We start from the raw sequence: 25,635 nt of genomic DNA, 5'->3' as shown, positions 1-25,635 counted from the left end.
GGTGCAGAATTACTTTCCAACATGGTTGTTCCAACTCATAGCCCACCAGCTGTGTGTATGGACAAGTCAGTGGAAAACTCTGGCTCACAGCTTCTTCATCTCTGAAATGGGTGTAATCATGCTGGCTTTACAGGTACGGTGAGGAATCACTCTCATCACTGAGGTGAAAGGATTTTTAAGCTACGTAGGTGATAATGATAGCAGCAGTCATGTCCAAAAATCACATGCACCTCAGAAGAAGACATAAATGGTCTAAAGGGAACTATACACTGTGCTCCTGGTTCACATTTGATGCTGTGTCACCATTTGTTATTCCAGATGCCCATTTTGTATGGCTCACAAAGGAATTTTCACTTATTCTCTGTCTTTCCCCAGAATGTATAATAAGATGTGGCATCAGACCCAAGAAGCCCTCAATTCTTTGCTTGATAAAGAGTCTCAGAACATGATGGAATCACAAAGCAATCAAGTTTTCATCTTCCAAATGTTGGCCACCTTCTACATAAAATACGTGCAGATCTTCAGAAACCTGGAGGATGTCTATGACCAGATCGTCCACCCGCAGAAGCGAATATTGATCCGAAAAATACTGGATGGAGTGATGGGTCGCGTCCTGGAACTGAAGAATGAAATGGTGGAATTGGAATTAACGGAGTTTCATTATTTTGATGACATCCTACAGGATCTAAAGTTGGTTCCTGTAAGTACTCAGCTTTTTTCTTATCCGTTTCTTGTTATTTTAAATAAGCTATGTAGGTCTTAACCAATTTTCTACAGACTTTCTAGACATCTTTGCTGGTTGTTGTATGAAAAGTTGAAGCGTTGCCCTTCAGCTGGGCCATACCCCCCTGGACAAGGATTGGGTCCCTGTAGTTTTGGGCACAGACAAATCTTCACACAGCCCTTGGGTCCATCGGACACTGAAGTTGTTTTCTTCCTTGTCACCATGGTGTCTGCCCAGATCTGTTGGCTGGAGTAGGCCATCTCTTCGATAAATATCCTGGGACACAAACCCTCCCGATTTCCAGTCGAGGTGCCCCTACTTCTGTTTCCAAAGGAGGTCTCCCTCTGGCCTCTGCTTCCCATCATCTTCTTCAGGATGAGCAGCCTATTGGTTACCAGTTCTTTCTTCCCAGATGGATGTGTCTCCTCCTCCGCTTTGGGTCTTTGGTGACTCGGGGATTTTTGGCAATAGGCCTTTGAGCCTCAGACAAGAAGGAAGGGCATCCTCCCTCTCTGATGCCCTGGAGCTGTGAGCATTCTGCCCCACTGCTGCCCTCCCGACCTTCACTGCCAAACACCCAGGGTCTCTTCTGATGCACTGTCTGGCCGAGTCTGCCAACGCCAGTGGACAGACAGCTCACTTCAGTGTCACGGTCCTGGGAGCTCACTCTTCATTTTGAAAGGAACAGTTCCCGAAAATAAAATTAAAAGGAGACAGTGTTCAATTTTCTACCTGGTGTTTAATGCCTCTTCCTTTTGAAAATATTTGGGATTCTATCAAGTTTATGTTTCTTTCTGGAATAGACTTTCCTAACATTATTACTGCACTTCGTTAGAGTGGACTCTAAGGAATAACTAAAATGATTAGAACGTGAAGATCACTCCAAAACTTTTGTGTTTATTGCATTCGTTTATAAGAGTGTGGATTAAAGCACCAGATTTTTTCCATTAGGTGTACTTTACTCACCCATGTGAGTCTATCAGGAACACCTGAGGATAAACATGAAATCAAATCATTAAGTCATATCCCTAAATTGAATTAATAAAGTAATATAAAATGTGTTAATTTAATGCCAAGACTATTAAATAGTATTCTCAAAGCTGAAGAATGAGAAATTTATGAAATTTATGTGGTGGGCTCCTTCAGGTTTTCTGGTTCACCTGGTTCATCTTCTCAAAGGCCATGAGCACTGAAAGGGGTGAGGAATGAGGGACATTGTCCAGGAACCTTTCCTGGTGGGAGACTCTCAACTGTGTTTTCCACCATTTCCGAAGGGTGCACGGCGAGCCACGTGATGACGCTGGGGCACGTCCAACAGCAGCAGCACGGACCCCGGAGCAGTGCCGGGCCAGGGAGACACACGTGTGCCATCTCTGGGAGCTTCTACGTGGCTCAGTTCTGCACCCCTGTCAGGGCCTCCATGGCTGCCACCTGCACAGCACACAGCTCTCCGTACAATATGACCCACAGTCCGACCACAGCTGGTCAGTTCGGGGATGGGCACTGGCGGCTGCACCAGGCAATCCTTCCCTCAGAGATTCTGAAACTGAGACAGAGACACCAGTTCCTGTCTCGGAGTCTGAACTTCGGACTCCCAAATTTGTGAGTAGTTGGAGCCTTCGTTCTGAGATGCTCAGAAGAATGAAGAAAGCTGCTCTTGAGAGTGAAGGAGGGAGAGAACGAGAGAGAGAGAGAACAAAACAGACTCACCAAGAGGAGCAGAAGTAAATGGCAGAGTCCTGAAAGCATCTTCATCCCTGGACACGTCCCTGCTGATGAGGAACTCTCCACTGTGTTCCTGCCCCAGGTCCACAAAGTCTTAAGTCCATCCATCAGTGTCCCCTACGGCTAAACTCACCGGAAGAGTGTTTCTGCAGCCTGCCATGTAAGGAGCCTTCCGAATAGGTCCCTGATATAGAGAAACGTGTCAGGGAGAGAGGGATTTTCTCTGCCATAAGAAGCGTCCTTGATTCCACCCCGTAGAGGATGGAAACTCCGTTAGTCTAAGAAAATTTGGTTTTCAAAAACAGTTGCCACCTGGTACTGATATCGTCTCACCAAGTCCTAAAAAAGACACCCCTTTACGTGATAATGCTTCTTTAAGGGAAGGCCTGTTCAAAATCCCCTGGATGGGGGAGAGGGTGTGGGGAGTGACGCCAGAATGGGAAGAAGGGGAGCTGACCCTGAGGACCAGAACCTTAGCTTTGCCAGGCCAACTGGTCTACCAGAGGCAACCAGGAGTGTCTGAGAGTCTAGGACAGTGTTTCTCAATGGGGGTGCCCAAGGGCCCATCCCATACCCCCAAATAACACTTCTATACTCCTGATTGTTGAACTTGGGCTGGTAAACCTTCGTGTGACCTCCACTAACTGAAATATTTGGTAATATGCATAAATGAAAAAACAGAAGTTGATATTTATTGCATAAAAAACAAGTTTCCTAATAAAGCAAATGAACTTTACCAATAATTTTTGTAATTTGGGGTAATTTAGGTAAAAATAAGAACAAATTATTAGGGGAAAAATGTGATCATTTACATGCAAGTAATGATACTGATGATAACTTACGAGATTGAATTCAAAGATCTCTACATCACCATGCTTTGCTATCTTAGTCTGCATTATTATTTTAGGTAGGCTGAGATGATATTATGTTTCTTTAAAGACCTTCATTAAGTTATCATTAGTTAATTGAGGATTAACTGATGTGGGTTCTCAAGTTTTACTGTAATGATTAAAACGAGGGCCGTGGTGATGGTTTTTTCTTGTGACTTTGTGTCTCCTCAACGGTAATGAATTCTCTTCACGCCACCGACCTCACCACCTCTTAAATCAAGATGGGAGGTAAAGCGCGTCTCTTTGATGTGCAGTCCTTACTGCATAGCTTAGATGGATTTGAGTCCTGGAATTGTGACAAAAGTGGCAGTTTTGACCAATTGTGACAAAATTGTGCCCTTTGGCTCATTCTTTCTCTTCTCCAGCAACAATTAGATATTCCCATTCCCAAGTATTTTTTGAAGGAGAAGCTGGAAGTCATCAAAGGAAGAGAGAAAATCCTTGCTCAGATATTGGCCGACACTGGACTAGATATACCTGAAAAGGTTCGTATATTATTTTAATAAACATCATTCCATAATCTATAAAACCTTTTTCCGTGGCTCCTGACTGTGTGAGAGACAGATCATTTCCAGTGGGAAGAAAGCAGCACCCGCCCCTCGTGCTATTCGGTGTATGTAAAAAGTTGCTTACCTTGGGGACGTATTTTTGATGATTCCTGACCATTATTTTTCAAGAACTTAGAAACAGAGATCAAAACATAGTGCTTTGTTGGTTAAGTCAGTATCTCTGAGACTGAGCAGATTTATCAGCTCGGTTTGATTTTTCGTCTCAGACCCCTAACCTAAAGTCAGAAGCGGAATGCTTTCATATGAAATAATTAAGTGTTAAGCTAACCTACTGGTCAGTCTTTCCCTTCCAGACTTTTCCGCATGACACTGCCACATCCACCTTCTGGCAAGTCTGCTTGTGCATTTCGGTGGCCCTCGCTGCCTCCCGCGCATCAGTGCCTCACGGCCCTGGCTGGTCACGGCCCATGCGGGGAGGCGGCAGTTGGCCATCCCAGCTGGGACGATTCCAAGTGAAAGGGGCACCGTCAGTAACTATGCTGGGAAACAGGTGCGGCCCCAGTGCCCAGGGGAAACCAGCACGTGTGGGCTTCCTACAGACAGGCCCCGTTGGGTGTTGTCAGCCTGGGTCCCGGTGCCAAGGAAGATTCCAAGCGCAACCAGAATGACCGTGGGGTGGGAGCAGGACGTGCCCTGTCTGCCTGCCACAGGAAGTGCTCGGGGTGCTCTGTGCTCCCTCTCGGCCGTGGACATGCTTCATGCTACATAGAGGGCTCACTCTTCTCCCTACAGCCCAGCCTGTCGAAATGGTACTCATTCATCAGAGCCCGACTTGATGCAGCACCCCTCCAGAAACCTGACCCAACTAACTCAGGACCATCTCTCCTTCCTTCGCCTCTCGCCTAACTGACTGATCCTCCCCTCTGCATTGCATCCCTGGAAATCCGTCCCGGGGCTGTTTCAAGTAGGGGTCATCACCATCCTTGCACATGTTGGTGCCTTCAGCCCATGCATCACTCAGAAGGAAGCACTCAGCGCTTCACCCAGCTCCCCCAAGGTATCTCCTGGCATGAAACATTGGCAAGCAGTGCAGAATTCACGGAGGATTTTATAGGGGAAATGGAGGAGGGCGATGATGTTGTACACACTATGGTCAAACCCTAAAAATTCCTCTTTGCTGTTTCCCCTTTCTGCTGTCCCTCTTTGCTGGTGCAGGGTCAGCCGCTGGGAGCTTTCTCTCTCAGCAGCAAGCCCTAGCTGGCTCCACTAGGCAGAGCCGTCCATCTCCATCCCAGCCCCGACTTCTGATGGGCCCAACGTCAGCAACACGCCGGGCTCTGGGCAACAGCCCTTGGCATCTGTGTGACTTTCTCATGCCCTTCAGTGCCTCACGAGACCCCACTTTCACCTCAAGCTGCTTATTTCTTGAAGATATATGCAATATATATCCCAAAAAGAATTTTGAGAGGCAAATATTGCCACCCAGTCCTACATCTTTAATGCTTAGTATTTACTCTTGGGCCCTCTGTAAATGTTCAAAAATGAGTAGACCACTCAAACCCTCAGAAGTCTTCAATAAGGGCTATAATGATTTCCAGAATGACAATATGGAATCTAAAGGAAATAATAATACAATAATAACTAATATTTGCAGGACACCTACTATCTGCTTAAGCTCTTGTACATACCTTGTGCGGTTCAATGCCGACATGGTATTCATTCTACTCTAACCTGCTGAGTGCATTATTGGAAATGTGCACTCACTGAAAATTTGAGGTGATGAGATCTCACTGAAAACCAAACTCTGAGGAATTGTGACATGAAAGAGCCCCTCAAAGGGAACCAGGGCACCACACTGGGGAGCAGAGGAGGAGGGTCAGTCTTGGTTCAAATTGGCTCTACCCCTTACTAACCACGGGAGCCCATGTCAATTCTATTTCTTCTCTCAGCCTCGGTCTTAACTCTTGACTGGTCACAAAAATACCCACCTTGGGGGTTGCTTTGTGAATTTGCCGAGATTATCTATGAAAAGCCTCTGGCTTCTGTAGCGTCTCAGTAAATGCCCCTTTCCTTTCCCTGCTCCTTCCTGGGCACCGTCCCCCCACCCCCACCCCGGGGCCATTACAGAGAAGACATCATCATGGGAAACAGGGGCCCTGGTGATGAATCGGAACACCCCACACTTGGGACCTCAGGGTCTGGCACCATGTTCTGATAAGGTGGCCATGCTGCCCTCTGAGACCTTGGCAAGGATTCAGCCCATGAGTGGGTGTTTTCTGATTCAGAAGGCCTCTCCTTTCTGCCTCTGTCCCTGCATGAGGCTCCACCCAAGCCAGGCCACATCCCCAGCTTCTCCCGAGCCCCAGGGACCACAGAGAGCCTCACCCCTGAGCCCACTCAGAGCTCTCGCAGGGCTCCGGATGCCCCAGCAACCTTGCTCTTGACCCTCCTCAGGAAATGTCACAGCCCCGCACCTGGCTTTGCCTCCCCCTAGCCCATCTGAGGTCCCCAAAGGCAGCATTTTACCGCATGAGCCCTGGTGTTTCTCCAGTCATAAATTACCCATCCCATTTGGATGTTTTGAAATGCAAATTTGTAAGTACTAGAAGACATTTCACATATAAACTGAATACTCCTAAAATGATTTTAACATTACTCATATTTACTAGATCATCCTAATGGATTGGATGGATTTTGAAGTCAGCATTTTACCTCATGTGTATTTTACATTTTAAGTTCTCATATTAAAGATGTGCTTTTAATTTATATGTTTCTACTATTAAGTTAATAAAACATGAATAGCAATTTTGAGTTTTATTGAATCCATTTTATTAGCATTCCTGGTATAATTTGCTGCCAACCTAAAATATTGTGGAACTAATTGGTATTTTGTTCGGAATGGTAGAGGAAAACTTATGGGGTTTCTTAAATCGGGGAGCAAGAGCCACGGCATGTTATCAAAATTCACATAGTTAATGAGTGAGATGGTTAGTATTAAACCACCATCAGACTCTTTATCAACAGTTTGGGAACTCCTAGCAAGGTTGTGTTAGAAGTAAGCACATGATGTATATGGAATCAACTGATAGAGTTAACATGTTTAAACATTGATCTAACTTGAAAGTTTTCACAGAAATACACCGTAAAGGGTATCCCCCTAGAAGAGGCTGTTAAACTAATCCAGATCGCTGAGAGAGCACGGCAAGGTCGCCTAAGAGCGATGTTCATGAAGCAAATCTTCCTCCAAGAATACAGAGCAAAGCAAGCCAAGACACTTGGCGAGAAAGTTGCTGACGTGGGAGCCGCTGTGCTGCAGATTCAGAAGGTGCGCGTGTGGTGCTCGTGTTGCTGGGGACAGGTGTCTTGACACAGCTAGAGATGCACCCCAGGGCCAGGGGTGAGCTCTGAAACCCCAAATCCCAAAATCCTACCTTGAATAGAGCTGGATTTTAAATTCCAGAGAGATTTTTTATCTTACCCTGGAGAAACCGTTAACTAAGCTTGGTCGTGCTTTTTAAGATTTTATTATAAATAGGTATAAAATGCAGGGCATTTGGTTCAGATATTTTTAAAGGTCATTGATAATTGTTGGAAAGAATGTGGCTCAAAATTCATTGAGGATTGGGCGCCTGGGTGGCTCAGTTGGTTAAGTGACTGCCTTCGGCTCAGGTCATGATCCTGGAGTCCCGGGATCGAGTCCCGCATCGGGCTCCCTGCTCAGCAGGGAGTCTGCTTCTCCCTCTGACCCTCCTCTCTCTCATGCTGTCTCTCATTCTCTCTGTCTCAAATAAATAAATAAAATCTTTAAAAAAAAATAAAAAAAAAAATTCATTGAGGATTTATATCCTCGGTGTGTATTCACACACAGACGTAACCATAGAAAGGGAGCAAGGGTCCACGCCTGCTGGCTTGCGCAGGTGTGTGCTTTTCACAATACCAGTGACCGTCACTAAGCACCAGGACATCGATGTTCCCTTTAGAAGTGGGCCTGAGGTTTCCTCCCCAGATGAGCACTGTGGGTTTGCATCCGTCTGTTCCCAAATGGAGGCTAAGGTTGCTTGCAGGAAAATGCGGAAGCTGGCTTGTGGGACAAATGAGAATGAGAAGGGAGGGAAGGAAGGCACCGGGACACAGACCCCAGTCAGAGAGTCAGGACCCCATCCCTGCTGGGCTCTGAATGGGGATGGAGCGGGGGGGCAGTGGAGGCACCCATAACAGACTGTTTCCTTTCAACTTTCTGTGAAGATAGGAAGTTGTAAACAAGCATCTGAGTTCAGAGCTGAGTTGTACCAGTCTTGGACGTGACCATGTTCTGTTTCCCCACATTTTAATGACAACTTTTCTCTTAAAACTATGAAGCACCACCCTTAGATCTAGCCCCACACTCCTGAACTCTGGAAGTTTCTCTTGAAGACACCCAGGTAGGGGACTCTCGCTAATGAGACTTACAGCCATTTCTTCTCTCCCGGCCCCACCTACCTTTATGGACATAAAACGTTGTGCACATTTGAGATGTATGACGTCATGATTAGATAGACGTATATATTGCAAAGTAATTATCACCGTAAGCGTAATTAAAACATCCACGGCATCACATAATTACCAGTTTTTATAGGGAGAGCACTTTAGATCAACTCTCTTAGCAGCTTTCAAGGACACAACGTGGCATTGGCTACAGTCACCATGCTGTGCATAGACCCCCCCAGAACTCATTCATCTGAAAACTGGAAGTTTGTACCTTTTGGCCACTTTCACCCATTTTCCTCACCCCCCAGCCCCTGACAATCCCGAATCTACTCTGTTTCTAGAGGTATTTTAGATTCCACATCTGAGTGAGATGATATAGTAGTTGTCTTTATCTACGACCTTTTTCACTTAGCTCACTGCTCTCAAAATTCATGCATGTTGTTACAAATGTCAGGATTTCCTTCTTTTCTTTGGCTGAATAATATTCCGTTATGTGTATGTACCACTTTTTTTTATCCATTCATCCATCAACTGACGGGTTGTTGCCATGTCTTATCTATTGTCAATAATGCTGGGATGAACATGAGGGTGTAGATATCTCTTCAAGACAGTGATATCACTTCCTTCAGATATGTATCCAGAAGTGGGATTGCTCGGTCATAGGGTAGTTCTGTTTTTAACTTTCTGAGGACCCTCCATGCTGTTTCCACAGTGGCTGTGGCGGCTTACGTTCCCATCGGTGCACAAGGGTTCCCCTTCCTCCTCATCCTCTCCAACACCTGTCGTCTCTTGTCTTGTGGGTGAGAGCCATTCTGACAGGGGTGAGGCTGTCGTTGGGCCAGCAGTGGGCTGTGTGGTTAGCCGATTTGCTTCCAGATCTTGGGCGAGTGTGGATCCTGTCCAGTCCGTGGGTGAACGGGACTGCCCCAGGCGCCACTTGTCCAGAAGGGCGGCGCTGGAACAAGGCTCCACAGTTGGGTCCTCAAACAGCGAATAGGCCATTTCTGTGATTTGTTCTTTCTTTAAAATTTTTGCCTGTGATCACAGAAGAAAAAATACTCCATCAACGCACATGCATGCACAGCCTTGACTGTGTAGTCATTATACCGTTTGAAATGGGAGAAAGGGTAGGATGGTGTTCTCTTTAATTTTTTAATGTATTAGACAAGTAACCATTTCTTTGCTTTTAGGTCTGGCGAGGTTTCCATCAATGTAAGAAAACCGAGAAACAGAGAGAGGAGGAGATGATATTCCTGGGTATGGTAAGTCCTCTTGCAGACAGGATATGCATGTGGGTTTCTTAAGACTCGTGTCTCCCTTAGAGAGTTTTTGTGCAAAGAGAGGAGAGAAAAATAAATGACCAGTGACTTAAAAGAATGGAATTGCCTGTCCTGTACAGAAGTGTGCCCCGGGGTGAGGGCCACACAGAGCGGGCGCGTGTCCATTTACACATCACTGTTAGAGTACGTGGACCGCCCCAGAAGTGGAAACAAGCTATGAGTTGCTCACAGTATACCGTTCCCTCGTGATGTCTGCTCTGTCCTCTGGTAGCGTTTGTGGTCAAGAGAATGGGTTTGCTCCAAGATAGCTGGCTGTTTTTGGGTGATCTCCACAGTGAGCACTGAATCAGAGTTGAAAGGGTACGTATTAGTTGTCCGTTGTCGTGTGACAACATTACCACAATTTAGCAGCTTGCACACACACTCATCACGTGTTCCTGTGGGTCAGCGGTCTGGGCTTAGCTGAGTCGTCTGCTCTCGGGATCTCGCAAGGCTGAGGGCCGGGTGTCATCGGAGGCCCAGCGGGGGTAAAATCCACTTCCAGGCTCATGTGCTTGTTGGCAGGACTTAGTTCCTCGTGGGCTGCAGACCAAAAGCCTATTTTATTTTGCCAGTTGTTTGCTGGAGGCGGCCCCCAGCTCCGCATCGGGTGGGCCTTTCCATGTGGCCACTTGCTTCATCAGAGCTGGCAAGGGAGAGGGGGAATGCCTACAACCTCATGCAATGACCACTGAAGTGGAGTGTGTCACCCTTGCCCTGTTCAGATCGGTTAGAAGCAAGCATGGTGCACACCAGGAGGTGGGGATCTTTGGGAACCATCTTAGAGTCTCCATCTGTTCAAGGAGTTTTCTGCATTGTCTGCAGCATCAAGCCAAAGGCCTCTGAGGAGGTCTTGCTTGTCCTCTGCCTGAGCGCCTCCTGAACGTAGAGCCCCTGCTTCCCAGGGCTGCCCATTCTGTCCATTTTAGAAGCTTCTTCCTTTCATTTACCTGAAGCCTGCCCACCTATAGGTCCCGCAGCCTGGCTGTGGTTCTGTCCCCCGTGGCAACTCAGAATGTGTCTGCTTCCCCATCGCCTGATGAGCCTTCAAGGATTTGAAGGCAGCTCTCGAGCCCCCTATGCCAACTCTTCTCAGAGCCAATTACCACCACCGATGGTGACCATTCTGGGGAGCCTTGCTTCCTGACTGGCTCACTTTCTCTAAAAAGACATTACAATTTAAAGGAAAAGCAAGCCTGTTACCACATTGATTGGTGCGTTGGAATGATCTACATCATTCAGGGCTCCATGTTTAACGCCAGGATAAAAACATCACACGATAACGTTGATAGACACAGTGACCGAGTCTTTGAAAATACTGATCAGGAACCAAACTCTGGTGAGGCTAAAAGAAGAAAAGAAAACAGGGCGCCTGGGTGGCTCAGTTGGTTGGGCGACTGCCTTCGGCTCAGGTCATGATCCTGGAGTCCCGGGATCAAGTCCCGCATTGGGCTCCCTGCTCGGCAGGGAGCTTGCTTCTCCCTCTGACCCTCCCCCCTCTCATGTGCTCTCTCTCTCTCATTCTGTCTCAAATAAATAAATAAAATCTTTAAAAAAAAAAAAAAAGAAAAGAAAACACATACATGCTGTATATAACCACAGACACCAATACGTTAAAAAAAAAAAAACCTATTAGTATCATGAGTGACTAAGGTCACAAATTAGAAAATACTGAACAGAGAATATTATCTAGGGAAGTCTGAATATCAAAGCAGACCTAAGAGGTAAAATACCTCAATAAACCAATCACTGCAGCGATTGCTGGAAATGTTTTCCGAGCACCGGGGTTCGTTTGGGTCCTGTGAGAGGTAGGGGCCAGGATGGAGTTGGACACGCAGGTCATTTACTGGGAGGAAGGGAAGGAGGGGCAGAGAGGCCGGGGAGCTCCGCCGGGAGGCAGGGGTGACGAGGCAGGGGCAAGGCAGAGGGATGGGGAAGGAAGAGCCAGCACGATAGCACACTTCCAAAACAGAGGCCGACACCATCTTTACAAATCTATGCTGATAAAAGAAAAGAGAACCAGGAATGGGGATGCCAGGTCTGGGCAAGGACCCAGGGACCAGGGTAGCGCGGGGACCACTCGCGGGAGTTTAAGTGAGCGCCCACCCGCCTGAGGAGAGTTCGTCTCATCACACACGTTAAACCCCTTTTGCCTGTTTGCTCAGAAATCCCAACCCTTTGCAACTTCTTTGCTGAAAAAAAAAGAAGGAAGTGAACAAAATTTACAATATATAAATATTCATATCAGGGTAGTTTTATAATTGTAGATTGATGCCCAGTTAAAACACCCCATTGTATATCTTCAGAAGTGATGTTTAGAGTTTCTCTGTATGGTGCAAAATGTAAAGTATGAACATGTGATCCTATTTTTATACTTTTACTTATTCTGGCATTTTCCTATAATCAACGTGTATTTTATGTCTAAAAAATTAAGTAAAATACATGTTCAAAATTTTATCAGAGGGGAAAAAGATAGGAATCATGGTTTAAACAATTTGTAGCTTTTTTAACTGAAGCTTCATGTAAGAGACGCTGAGCTCTAGGAAACAAACTGAGGGTTGCTGGAGGGGAGGTGGGTGGGAAGGTGGGGTCACTGTGTGGTGGGCATTAAGGAGGGCACTTGATGGAATGAGCACTGGGTGTTACATGCAACTGATGAATCACTAAATTCTCCCCCTGAAACTAATACAAAAAGAAACTTTAAAATTAAATAATATCAATTCAAAATACCTTTTCCCAATTCTGTGTACTTCTTATCAAATGTGTATCTCAATAGGACAAAAATCAGGGTTTAAGATTTTTCCTTTCTTTCTATTTATAACAGTTAATACGCTCAGAGAATACTGTAAGAAGTGAAAAAAAGTAATGTAATTTATACTTTTTTAACCAGTGTAAGGATGTAGGTTTCATTATATTACTCTTTTCTTTCTTTATGTAAGTTATATTTGCTAATACTGCACTTCATCTTCTCACTTTTAGAGAAATCAAGTGGTCTCCAGTGTGTGGTTGATCCAAGAGCACGGAGGCAGTCAGCTCCGTCGTTCTGTGATCAGTCATAAACATGTCCCTTGAAACTGTGGTTTCCCATCAGGTCTTCTTGTATAAAAATATTAGATGTTCTTTTCTGAGATTTTAGGATTTAAAAACATTAAAGGATCTTATCGGTGATATTGTTAAATATAGAAAAAATGTAATTCAGTCCCACATTCAGGATATTGCTGTGTCACTTTCACCAAATTGATGATGGCACATTCTGAATAACAAATGGTGTGGCGAATACACCTGGTCTTGGAATGTCTTGTATCTCCCTTCGGCCCCGTATCCTGGACCACTCCGCCCACAGCTGTGACCTCCGGGTACTACCTCTGTTGTCAGCACAGAATTTAAAATGTGAATTATTTTGCTTGAGAAAGCAATTCAGCTCCATGTTCCAGACACTTGGAAGAGCACAGTCCCCCGGTGAAGGGGCATGGGACCGCTGCATGTGTTTATAAAGTCTCAGTTGTGACGGCCCACCTTTATTGGTCACAAAAATATGGTAAATCATACCTGAGTATGCCTATATGGTTTAAGAAACACCTTGATCTTGATCACCTACATTCTTGATTTCCCTTTGATCTTTGATAAAAGATAAGTCAACATTTATTTTTGGGATTGAGACCCTCACGGACTGCAGCCCGTCCTGTACTGTGCTGTTGTTGGGGCACGCTGTGAGAGCCACGTGGGCAAGTGGTCTCTTCCACTATCGCAGATTATAAATATATCTATATATTAAGTAGGCTCCAAGCCCAGTGCAGAGCCTAAGGCAGGGCTGGAACTCATGACCCTGAGATCAAGACCTGAGCTGAAATTAAGAGTCAGACACTTAACCAACTGAGCCACCAGGCGCCCCGGAGGTTTTTATGATTTAACACATTTGCTGGGTGGCATACTATCTAGTCATAAAAAGAAGGAAATCCTGGGGCACCTGGGTGGCTCCATCAGTTAAGAGTCTACCTTCGGGGCGCCTGGGTGACTCAGTCGTTAAGCGTCTGCCTTCGGCTCAGGTCATGATCCCAGGGTCGTGGGATCAAGCCCCGCATCGGGCTCCCCGCTCGGCAGGAAGCTTGCTTCTCCCTCTCCCACTCCCCCTGCTTGTGTTCCTGCTCTCGCTATCTCTCTCTCTGTCAAATAAATAAATAAAATCTTTAAAAAAAAAAAAAAAGAGTCTACCTTCGGCTCAGGTCATGATTCTGGGGTCTTGAGATCGAGCCCCACATCGGGCTCCCTGCTCAACGGGGAGTCTGCTTCTCCCTCTCCCTCTGCTCCTCCTCCTGCTTCTGCTCTCTCTCTCTCTCTGCCAAATAAGTAAAATCTTTAAAAAAAAGAAGAAGGAAATCCTGTCGCATGCTTTAGCATGGGCAAACCTGAGGACATTATGTTAAGTAAAATAAGCAGTCACAAAAAGATAACTACCATGTGATTGCACTTATCTGAGGCACCCAGATAAGTCAGACACCAGAGTCGTCAAACTCAGAGAAGCAGAATAGAACAGTGGCTGCCAGGGCCTGAGGGAGGGGGAGAGGGCAGATGTTGCCCAGTGGGCATGGAGTTTCGGTTTTACAAAATTAAAAAGTTCTATAGATCTGTTTCACAACAATGTGAATATCCTTAACACTACAGAACTGTATCTTCAAAAATGACCAAGGTGATAAATTTTGTTGTGGCTTTTTTACCACGCTTATATATATATATTTTTTAATTCACCAGGACATTGAAATGTATACTGAAGTGGTTCTATAAGAATCATGAATATTCGCTAGTGGTCAAAAAATACAAATTAAAAATTAAAGGAGATACTGTGTTTCCTTGAATCCTGATGTCATCGATTATAAGATGCATCGCGATTTTTACAAGAAGATACTGTCAAATAAGCCAAAACACAACCTTGATTGTAAGACACATCCATCCCTATTTTCAGGTACATTAAACTAAGAAAACTATGCATCTTAGAATTGGTGAGAATAGGGTAAGTTCTTTCTATCTTATAAGCAAACAAAAAAAGTTTTTTCAAGTTGTGATTATTGACAAGAGTGAGAGGAGATGCTGTTTCTCCTACATGAGTTACATCAACTCGGCCTTTCTAAAAGACCGTGAACAAGGTGCCCCAAGTTCGTTAACATATTTAAATCTCTTCGCCCCCACGCTCTATTTCTGTCTTAAGGAAATCATCAGAAATAGAGATTTATGTGCATGGGAGTTTCCTACAGTGTTCTTTTTAATAATGAAAAACTGGGGATAAAACCCATCAGAGTAGGGACGTAGTTCCATAAGTCCTGGTGGACCTACATTAATGCCGTAGTGTATCACCATGGAAAAGCATGTTCATGACTAATTTTTGATGACATGAAAATGCTCGAAGTGAAAATTCAAGGTGTAACATTATACATAGAATATGATTTCAACTAAATATATTCACACATCTATGCACATGCTAAAGAAAGAAAAGATACCACATTCAAATAGCACTCTTTTTTTTAATGTGGGGACTTCAGAAGATTTTTTTGTGTCTGTATGTGTATTTTCCAATATGCTTAAATTTTACTGCAATAACTGGAAGAAAGTACACATTTAAAATGAAAGCAAATGGCTGTGGAATCATATCAGTTTTTTTCTCCTGAAATCTCCACACCATTTAGTGCCTTCGGATGGGGAGATAGACAATGACACAAATTTGTTTCTCTGTCCCACCCATCAGAGGCACATAGATGCAAGATGTCATGATAAACACAATGGTTTACTCCACTTTGTAGTTTCAAGACTAAACTAGCAGTCAAAAGATTCAATCTAAGATCATCTAAGTTTGACACGAAATTTTACGTTAATAGTTTAATTCCTTTTCATTTAATTCAGCGTACATTTACTGAACATCTACTACGTGTAGCATTCCAGAAACCTGGGAATGGCCCAGCGCTCTTTTTCATCCTGAAGTCTTAATTATTTACACTGATAGCACACAAAGATAGAATTACATGTTTATTACTGTAATTTTTCTGTTTTACTTTGGAGTTTGTATCTACTCAGCTCAAATCAAAGAAGTCTGTATTAATTTTTCAGCGGTACAGAGTTTGGATACTATAAAGAGACCAACTTATCTGTTTTGTGTTAAACGTAACTTTCTTCGGTTTGCCTTTTTTTTTTCAAGTACATCTCGTCCTGCTAGTGTGTGTTCTATTGAAATTTTACACCATTGAGAAATATATGGATTCAGTTCTTAAAAGAATGGTATCTTCTGTTCTCTGGCTGATAACCATAAAAATCCATTATCCCAAATCCAAGAAATGTTTTCAATTGAATCTACTTCCCACTACGTCACTAATGAAGATATTGTCCACTCATTTTAAAATTTTACTTTTCCATTATTTCATTTCATTACGTCATGCCAATGACTAAACCATTGACTTATCTGATCAAAACAGTATTTGTATGTTTGGGGAAGCTTGGCGTGTTTCCAGGTATTTAATAACTGAAACCAGAATAAGAGCAAGAGACATCATTATGCCTCCCATCCCTGACCAAATGTTTCCTTTACCATTGCCATACAAATTATTTTTTTGATATTGCCATTTTAAATATTTATATTCTAAAATCTACAAAGGGAAATAAATAGCACTCGAAAAATTCATGTGCAGTTATTTTAATTGGCAGAGCCAATGGAGTGGATCGAGTGGAAGGAAACTTAATGAATGTAATACATTTCCTTCTGTGGATCTCTTTGAAATAATTTGTCCTACGGTCATGCCCATCATATATTTTATGTTACCCTGGAGCTAGCAATGTTTTCATTATAATAAAGAACACTGGGGGACACTTATTAAAGAGGAAGAACCATCACTTTGAAATGAGTCAACAAAGTCCTCAAAGCACCCTAAAACCCTGCTCACCTTCAGATTCTAACATCAAACAAGCTATATTATCATCATTTGCTGGTCAATTTGGTCTTTCTTATTTTGGAGCTTGGGCACCCAGTGAGCTCCCAAAAGGCAGGTCCCTCAAAGGCTCCCCTCGGGAAGGTGGTTCTTCCGGTGTCCTCCCTAGTCATGGGCTCTTCTTTGGCAACTGCTGTCAAAGCCAAAATGAGTGAAGAGTCAAAATGAAGTGCCCCTTATGGTCACACTTTAGTTCCAACCAAAACCCATGTCATCCAGCGTGGTCGTGTGTATTATTCATTATAGTTGGCTTCAAATGACGTTTGTTTCGAGAAATAAATTTATTCTCAAAAACACGGATTTGCCATTACATGTGGGATTCTGCTTTGCTTTGTTTCAGTTTTATTTTACTTTTTAAAGGCAAAAGAGTTGTTCCCTAAGTGTCTCTGGGGGAGGCAGCATCTTAGAAATGAGGGCATGTCTTCAGGGACCAACTTTGAAGGGTTTGCTCCGCCATGTTGATGAAGAACCAGGCATGTGGGGTGGCCAGCTGGGAATGTGCACCCAGCTCTACCATGGAGGGGGTCAGTGGAGGTCCTTAGAGCAACATACTTACCCCCCCTCTGAGCCTCAGTTTCTTCTTCTGCAAGAGCAGGATGATGCTACCTATTTCTCAGAGCTATTAGAAGGGCTTCAAGAGAGATTACAGGTAAAGGGCCTATCCTGGAGCTTAGGGTAGGATATGCCTTCAAGGAATCATGGCCAACATCGATCCTCTTGGAAAATTTCAGTACACTGTCACAACAACTGAATCGTGAAGAAGTGTGGTAACTTTTCTGTGTAACGAAACACAATATATTCCAAAATAAGTTGTTGCATAAAATACACATGCCACCAATTTCCAATATGGAACTCTCTTGGCCTTCGTTATTTGCTGCTCAGATTTATGAACTTGAAATTAGTCTGTTAAAAGTAGGATCTCCAAAAGCAGGGGAGCTGGAGCAGCTCACGTGGTCGGAGTCTAATCCAAAGTCACCTCAGATAGCTGCGGGTGGGGGGGAGTTCTGAAGAGCCCGAAGGCAGGAGGTGCTGCCCACGCACCACCCACAGTATGCGCGTTGCCCCAGAAAAAAGTTCACAAACCAGGAAAGGCAGTGACTTTGGTACATGGGTGCATGAAAGGCTCTTAGGCTGAGCAGGGAGATCCGAGCTTGAGGGAGGACACTGTTTTCTATTAAATGGGATTTTACAGTCTAGTTACTTGGGAACTTTCAGTTTGATGTTAAGTTGTTACTCTTGTGATTCTGCTTTACTCTCGTCCCGAGTCCCCAGATCATCAGAAATTACATGATGAAAAGAATTATCTTCCTTACCCTCCCTTTGTCGCCTGATCTCAGGATTTCTTTACCTACATCCTAGGGCAGGATGTTCGTCCTTATCTGTCTTAGATTAGGGCCCATTACACAGTCGGTTAATGTAGTGGGTAGAGTGGTTAAGGCCATGATCGCTGGAGCCAGCCTGTCCGCGTTCAGATCCTGGTTCTATCGTTTCCTAGCTGGGGGAATTTGGGTGGTGACTTGACTTCTGGGTGCCGCGTTTTCCACGTAGGCGAAATGGAAATGGTCATAGCACCTCTCGCATAGATTTATGTTAATTCCTAAAGAAATTGCTGTCTGTAAAGCATTTAAAGTAGCATCTGACACATTGCACACAGTGAGCACGAGGTGGGCGTTAGCTGTTGCTTTTCTTCAAATGGTTTAATATCATGGGTTTAGATGTTCACATCATTCATGATTCAAAAATCCTTGCTAATTGCCAGGGTTTTTTTTACGTATTTAAGTTAGCTAAGACCAAAAAGGTCAATGTCACCATGTTGGCAAAGGATGGAAAGACAGGCTCTGTCCTATACTGTTGGGAGGAGAGTAAGTAAATCCTGTAACATCTTTGTGGGGCAGATCAGCAATATCTATCAAAATTACAAATGCACAGTTTCTAAAACGTATGATCTATAGTACGTGTAAAAAAAACACACCATTTTCAGGGGCGCCTGGGTGGCTCAGTCATTGAGCGTCTGCCTTTGGCTCAGGTCCTGGGATTGAGCCCCACATCCATCAGCGGAGAGCCTGCTTCTCCCTCTCCTGCTGCTGCTCCCCCCTGCTTGTGTGCTCTCTCTCTCTCTGTTGTCAAATAAATAAATAAAATCTTTAAAAAAAAAAAAAAAAAACCACTTTCAGACAAAATGGGTTAAGCCAGAAGAAACTTACCAGTGGAGAGACCCAGCCAGCCACAGAGATGCCAGAAATAGACCCCACGGGCCGAAGCCCCAGTCCGCCCGGGCACGGCTGTGCAACACTGGGCGAGTGCCTTGACCCTCCGGTACTTCCGCTTCCTCCCCCATAAAATGAAGATAGTAGGGCCACCTACCCATAGGGTATTAGGAGGAAGAAATTAGTTAAATTTTGTGAATCCCTTAAAATCGTGCCTTATGCCCTAGAAGTACCATCATCCAAGTGTTTATTTTAAAAAAATATTCCAAGAGAGTAAAACACAAAAGTAGCTGATGAAGCTTCTATCACTAATCAGTTGTAAACTCAACTTGACCATTCTTGGCCCCGCTCCTAATTTAGCAAATCTTAAAATTACTAAACAATTTTCAGGAGTTAGGCTTGCGGGCTAAAAAAATTTTTATTATTTAATAGTTTTGCACCCACTAAAATGGTGGCATCCTAAAATAAGGACCTACCATAACCAGAGGGCCCAAGCAAACCATTGCCTGTGGCTCTGCAGACAGTTTTTCCCACTTCTTCTGCCGGGTTCATCTTTATAAGTAGGTATATTTGTGTAAAAGCAGACATATAAATACAGATGTGTTACTCTAAATGAAATGATGGAACAAAATGGCTTATTTTCATAAACTAAGGAACACCACCCCCACCATCCTGAAATGGATCAGCTGAAGAGCAGCCCCCTCTCCGCAGCATGAAACATTCATTCCATGTGCAAAATTACAGCGAGAAGCTTGTGGCTTCTTGGGGAGTGGGGAGCCGACTGAGCCTGCCTCTAAATGCTTCCTAATGAACACCAGTGCACGCTGTGTTCGGGAGGCGCTGGGGCTAATTAATCTCTGCATTGACGACAGCCAGAGACTTCACAGGACGGCCATTTGCTTGGAATAGATGCTTTCCCTTACCCTCCCTGCTCCAACTTTGCCTTCGGTGACAACAAAGCACCACGAGGAAGCAAAACCCCCTCAAGACAATGAGCTTCTAGAGAACGCTGCCAGCATTAAATCACTCATCAGCAAGTGTATTTGTGACTGATAAATTGAACAGATTTTCACGTGGACAAATGTCCATTTTATCTGACTAATTTGAACAAGGATTTTTAAAGACAAAGCCCATCAAACATTAGATAAGCATTTTAAGTTAATGGACCGTGGAGTCCTATTTCCCCACAAACCCAGGAAGCATCATCAGATGTCCTATTTTTACAGCAACATCAATTATTAATATGTATATTTTTGCTGACAGAGGACCTTGCTATAAATGTAGGTTTCGCTATCCCGTTCTGGGTCATTAACTGAGGAAAGCTTGTAAATATAATGGTTTATTCACATGGGAAGCCTTCATTAAGATGCATTATTCTACAGCTGAAGTATTTCAATATATAGTGTATTATCATGTTCTCTATTTCCCTTTAATATTCGTAATTTATTTTTAAATGAGTTGCTGTTTATGCGGTGAGTTAACAAATTTGAATTCCATATGACCAAAGTTGCTAACGAGGAAAAGATGTTTTAGCCCAAAGGAAAAGCTGCTCATTAACATAGGACCTAAATATATTATAACCTTTACATTCAAAAGCAACTAGAGAAAGAAGCTACAAATGACCCCAAATGTATTTTTGTCAGAGAAAGTCTATATCAAGAAACATGCATGAATACACACATATTAACGGCACAGCATGGTGTAATAGGAGAAACACAGAACGGAAGGAATCGGGAAACCTTATTGCTAGCTTCTTCATTAACGTAGAATGACTTGGGAGAGCCACTTAGGCATGATCCTCAGTTGTCCTCATCTGTTCAATGGGATAGTCACGTCCTCATTTCTACCTCCAAAATGGATGTGAACATCAGTAAGGAAACGTGGAGGAAGAACGCAGAGGACAGAGCACGGGCCACTGGGCTTGTTACAAAAATCTAGTGAGAGCTGAGAGATTTCTCTGCTCCACTCAAAGATCATGGAAGCGCTAGGAAGTTTGCGGAACACTCTGTAGAGTTGAACAATTGCCAAGACGCAAGTCAGAGTCATCCACTCACTGCTTCATTTTTAAGGGATGAAAGGGGGAAAAAACAGCTACAATATAGTTTATACATGTACATCTGTGAAAGAAATCTGTGAAAGAATAAGAACAAAGTAATTGGGGGTGAAGCAATACCATATGATTCATTGATAGAGTAGAGAATCAGAACATTAATGCAAGACTTCAAAACAATTTTGCACATTCATTACAGACAAAGAAATTTGGGTCGTTTGTAATAACGAGCCATTTTAACATCTTCATGAAAACAATGAACTTTAAAATAGTCATTGCAGAGATCAAATAAAACTTGTTCTGTAAATTATAAACTCCCACTTCATACGTTTAAAATGTAAACACTAGGAATAAAAAATATCACCTGAAAGATATAAGAATTGGATACTTTTTAAAATGATTAAATAAAGGAAATTTCTATCTCTTTGTTTTGGCACAAGATACATAATATAGTCATGCCTTGAGCGCCTGCATAGAGAGGGAATTTAGATCATTTGTTGTGAACGTTGTTCTTTAAACTGATCCTATAATCTTCATTCTAGTTTCACTTTTAAAGCGGTTTTAGCACTTTTTCTACCATAAAAGTTGGACATTTCCATTATACTAAACTCAAAGTATTATATGTGTAATTTTTTTCATCTTTTTCACGGACTTTGTGTTGTTAAGTGGGTGCTGTATTCTAACGGCATCTCGATTGTGGTTTCTAGTTGAGGGTCATAGGAATCTCTTGGAGATTGTGTGTGGGGGTGGGTGTGTGGGTGTGTGTGTGTACATGCATACTTGTTACAATTACCTATTTCATCCATTTTGAATCTATTTTAATATATGGCATCAATTGAGTCTTTAAGAATATCTTTTTTCCAGTTAATTGATTGAAATGTATAATTTTGTTAATGTCCTTTGTAAATGTATGTCCTATACTTGAATTTTGTCCTGTATTTGTTTCAAAGCTTTTGAGATGAACTTTGATGTTTTTCTCTTATCCCTGAAATTTTCCTTGTACGGTAACTCCTAGCACTCCTGGGTTCACGGGCTCAGACTTTGGTGCACCTGACGTTATGGTGACAGTCACCATAACAACCGCAGTAAATGCACGGAAGCGTCACTCAGTGCCAGGCTCTGGAGCAGGGCCTCACATAGAGGAGGAAACTGAGCCACACCAGTGTCAATCCTTTTACAAAATCACAGAGGCAGCGGGTGGCTGAGCCTCAACTCGCACACAGGCTTCTGTCCCAAACCCCAGAGCGTGGCTTTAGATCAGATAAACCAGGGGTTGTTTCCTGCCTCTGCCATTTGCCAGTTATGTGAATTTGGGAAAGCTAATTAGCCTCTCTGGTTCATTTCTTTATATTCTACAAACGCCAGCCTGGCCGGATTACTATAAGGGTTGAGGGATTACTTCTGTAGAGTGAGTGTGCACTCACGCCGAGAGTGATACCTGCATCTTCTTCTTGAGTCTTCTATTAAACAGCTCCTCCTCCTCCCTGCTCTCCCTCTCCCCTTTCCTCTCCCCTCCTCCCTCTCTCCCTTCTCCTTCTTTGTCAGTCTCTGCCACAACTTTTCCACATTGTCCTTGGAGTGTGAAAGCCACAGACAGTATGTAAATGAATGGGCTTGGCCATGATCCAGTATAACTTTACTTACAAAAACATGCACGTGGGTCAAGTTTGACTTGTGGGCTACAGGTTACCAAACCCTAAACCTGGATAATTATCAGAATCACCTGAAGATTTTCAAAAATTACTAGTTTCTTCCTGTTTCCTCACCCCCAGGATGAAACTGGGAATCTGTTTTTTTAAGCTCTCCAGAATTTTGAGAGGAAAAAAAAAAAAGAAAACTTGGAAAAAATTACTCATCAGTGTATTTGAGGATATGCTGCATCTAAAAAAATTTCCCCAAACAAGATGACTACTAAAAACAAGAAGGGAACAAAAATAAAATAAGAAAGAATTCTGGGGAAATAAAAAGCATGCCCCCAAAGGCAAAACAATAACCCCCCCTAAAATGTTAAATAAATGCAAACAAAAAATGGACATAACTGAAAACCAAATGAGTTCTGGAAGATAAAGTTCAAGAACCTCCCATAACATAGTACAAATAGATCAAGGAGAGATGGAACATACAAGAGAAAAGTGAGTTGCGGAAGATTAATCTGGTGGCCTGGCGTTTTATCTAATATTTGTTGCAGAGAGAGAAATGGGGGAAAAGGAAATAACAGAAGGGAAATTTTCAGAGTTGAAGACATAATTTTGTATATTGAATGGACCCACCAAAGGGAGAATATGGTGAGTGAGGACCTGCCCACACCTAGACGCATTTCAATAAACATTCAGAGCTCCGAGTGTAAAGCAGGAGGGAGAACAGCTTATCCACAAGGAACAACAGTGTCCAACAAGCCGGTCACTGGGTCTCTGCATGCTAGAAGTCTCCTCCAGGGAAGCTGCCACACTCCCATTCAGGTGGGAGGGGCCCAAGGAAACACCTCTGAAGGGCAAGTACTTGGAAGGTTCACAGTTGCACGTATGCATTCTGAAGATTACTCTCATGTGCTTGCTTCAGCAAAATGAAAACTGAACACAAGAAAGATGAAGAGTAAACAGAGAAATCAGAACAACTTAGGGTTAAATTTAAATAGCATTTGCTAATTTCCATGACGTAAATATACCCACTGTCGCCCAGTCAAGCTACTAAGCAGAATAACACAGTTGGGAAGATACGCCTTCTGGCATACCATTATATAGTATTTTCACCATAGAGATACAACAGACATCAATAATGTCAAGAACATAGATGATGTAGTAATACCCAGCAAAATAATTAGGAAGTGATGAGTTTTGAGAATTGAGAACTTTGTAATATAATTTGCTCCCTAAGTTTCTACAGTTTAGCATTTTAGAATGGCTATATTTAACAACCGCTTGCAAAATTCTAGAAAATGTGTCAGTTGGCTCTCATGAGCTATTATGGGCTGGCTCCAGCACACCAGTGAATATGCCCTTTATTTGCTGAATGGCCGAGGCTGACTTTGAAATGCGTAGAGCTCGGCGGATCCTTTGTGAGGGAGACAGTCGTTCAGCTTGCAGAGGTGGGATTCCGGGCACTTCCGCCCCGTACATGTTTTCCTTCTCCCAGTCCCTTTTAGTTCAAAATCTCCATCCAAACCCATGTTGTAAGGTCTAGGTTATCTGACATTGTTCACTACTACGTCGTACGTTACTTTTCTCTTGCCAACTCCATTTCTTTAAAGATTCTAGAGAACAGGAATTATGTCTCAAAATGATTTGGGTTGTTTTGTTTTGTTTTGTTGTTTTTTGGCCTTTTTTTAAGTAGACTCTCCACCCAACTTGGGGCTTGAACTCATGACCTTGAGATCAGGAGTCGTATGCTAGACTGACTTAGCCCCCCAGGCGCCCCTCAAAGTGATTTTGTATTTTCTCTTACCACAACCCCCATAGACGTTAGATGACAGAGACCAGTGCTGAGCATTTGATTGGTGCTTAATAGCCAGACTTCTGTTGACTTGCTAATCAGCAGATTTTGAAATAGAACATTCTAACAAAAAGATGTAAAATCAGGGTGAATGTCTGGAGTCAGCTGAGAATTCCTACTTGGGAGGCCTTTAACAATAGAACAGATGTTTGCAGAGTTGATTTCAGGGCAGTTTTTCTTAAAATCAGAGCACCCAAACTTTTCATAAGTCTTTCTTCAAGTACTTTCTCCCTCTGTATTCTTTGTTCTCCCATTAACCAAGAAGATTCGGAAACGCTTTCTGGAGTTTGAACTCTATTTTTTTAATGTTTCTTGACTATGCATTTTTCAAGCTAACTCCCGCCCCCCAGATTCTGGGAAATGGTATAAAGTGTTCCCCATCTTTCCTCTCCATAGTGGTGAATCATTTCTTCAGATTTTCCTGCCAGATCTGATTCTTTCTCTCTGTATGTATTTGTTGTAGGCCTTGATAAGACGGCGTCAAAGATATTGACGTACTTCATTAGCGTCTGATGCCCTTCACCAGTACGATAACGTTTATGATCTCAAACCTTTTTGCTTGTGTTTACAGAAGCCACCTTCTCTGTTTAATGAAGTCAGTGCTACAGTAATCCAGGCTGAAAAGGTGAGCTCCCTAAGGAATGAGGTCCAGATAAAGCATGAGGAGAACTACAAAGAAGCCTTGGTTACAATCAAGGATGACCTGAAATTAATAGAAGGTCCAGACATCAAGGAGAACCTTCAAGACCAGATCCGGCATTGGTTCATCGAATGCAGGTAAACGTGAGCCGCACCGAGATATATCCTGACAGCCCCTTCTGTAGGGGTTGAGGCTCTTGTATGTTTTCAAGCACAGAAGTACATCCATATAGATTCATGGGGATTTGGGCTTCACTTTAGAAGAGTGAAATGTCAAGGCTAAGAATTCAGGAACTAATTTTTTTTAAATGAGATTGCTTTTTGTGCTGGTGTTTGCTTTTTTAAAATAAGGTCCATATAACGGGACGCCTGGGTGGCTCATTCAGTTAAGCATCTGACTCTTGATTTCAGCTCAGGTCATGATCTTGGGGTTGTGGGATCGAGCTCCATGTCGGGCTTTGCCCTGGGCATGGAGCCTGCTTAAGATTCCCTCTCTTCCTCTCCCTCTGCCCCTCCCAACCCCACTTGCAGGCTGTCTCTAAAAAAATAAAATAAAATAATAAGTATATAACATTGAAAATATACTTTTAAATAAATAAATAAATAAGGTCCATATAATGCTCCTGTGTTCACATGGAATTGAACGTC

The 25,635-nt window shown here is 43.3% G+C and overlaps 1 protein-coding gene across 1 annotated transcript; it reads left to right on the top strand.

The window, feature by feature from the left end:
* Positions 1–376: 376 nt before the first annotated feature.
* Positions 377–25,129, top strand: LOC115944035 (dynein regulatory complex subunit 11-like). The gene is made up of 5 exons (XM_081815289.1): positions 377–700; positions 3,705–3,824; positions 6,973–7,173; positions 9,506–9,577; positions 24,920–25,129. Exons 1-5 carry the CDS (start codon positions 377–379, stop codon positions 25,127–25,129), a joined length of 927 nt encoding a protein of 308 aa, XP_081671415.1.
* Positions 25,130–25,635: the final 506 nt, after the last annotated feature.

The sequence above is a fragment of the Leptonychotes weddellii genome, chromosome 3 (assembly GCF_054177405.1).
Source record: "Leptonychotes weddellii isolate Sample4059 chromosome 3, ASM5417740v2, whole genome shotgun sequence".
Classification (NCBI taxonomy): Eukaryota; Metazoa; Chordata; class Mammalia; order Carnivora; family Phocidae; genus Leptonychotes; species Leptonychotes weddellii.
This window is presented reverse-complemented; position numbering and strand designations above follow the sequence as displayed.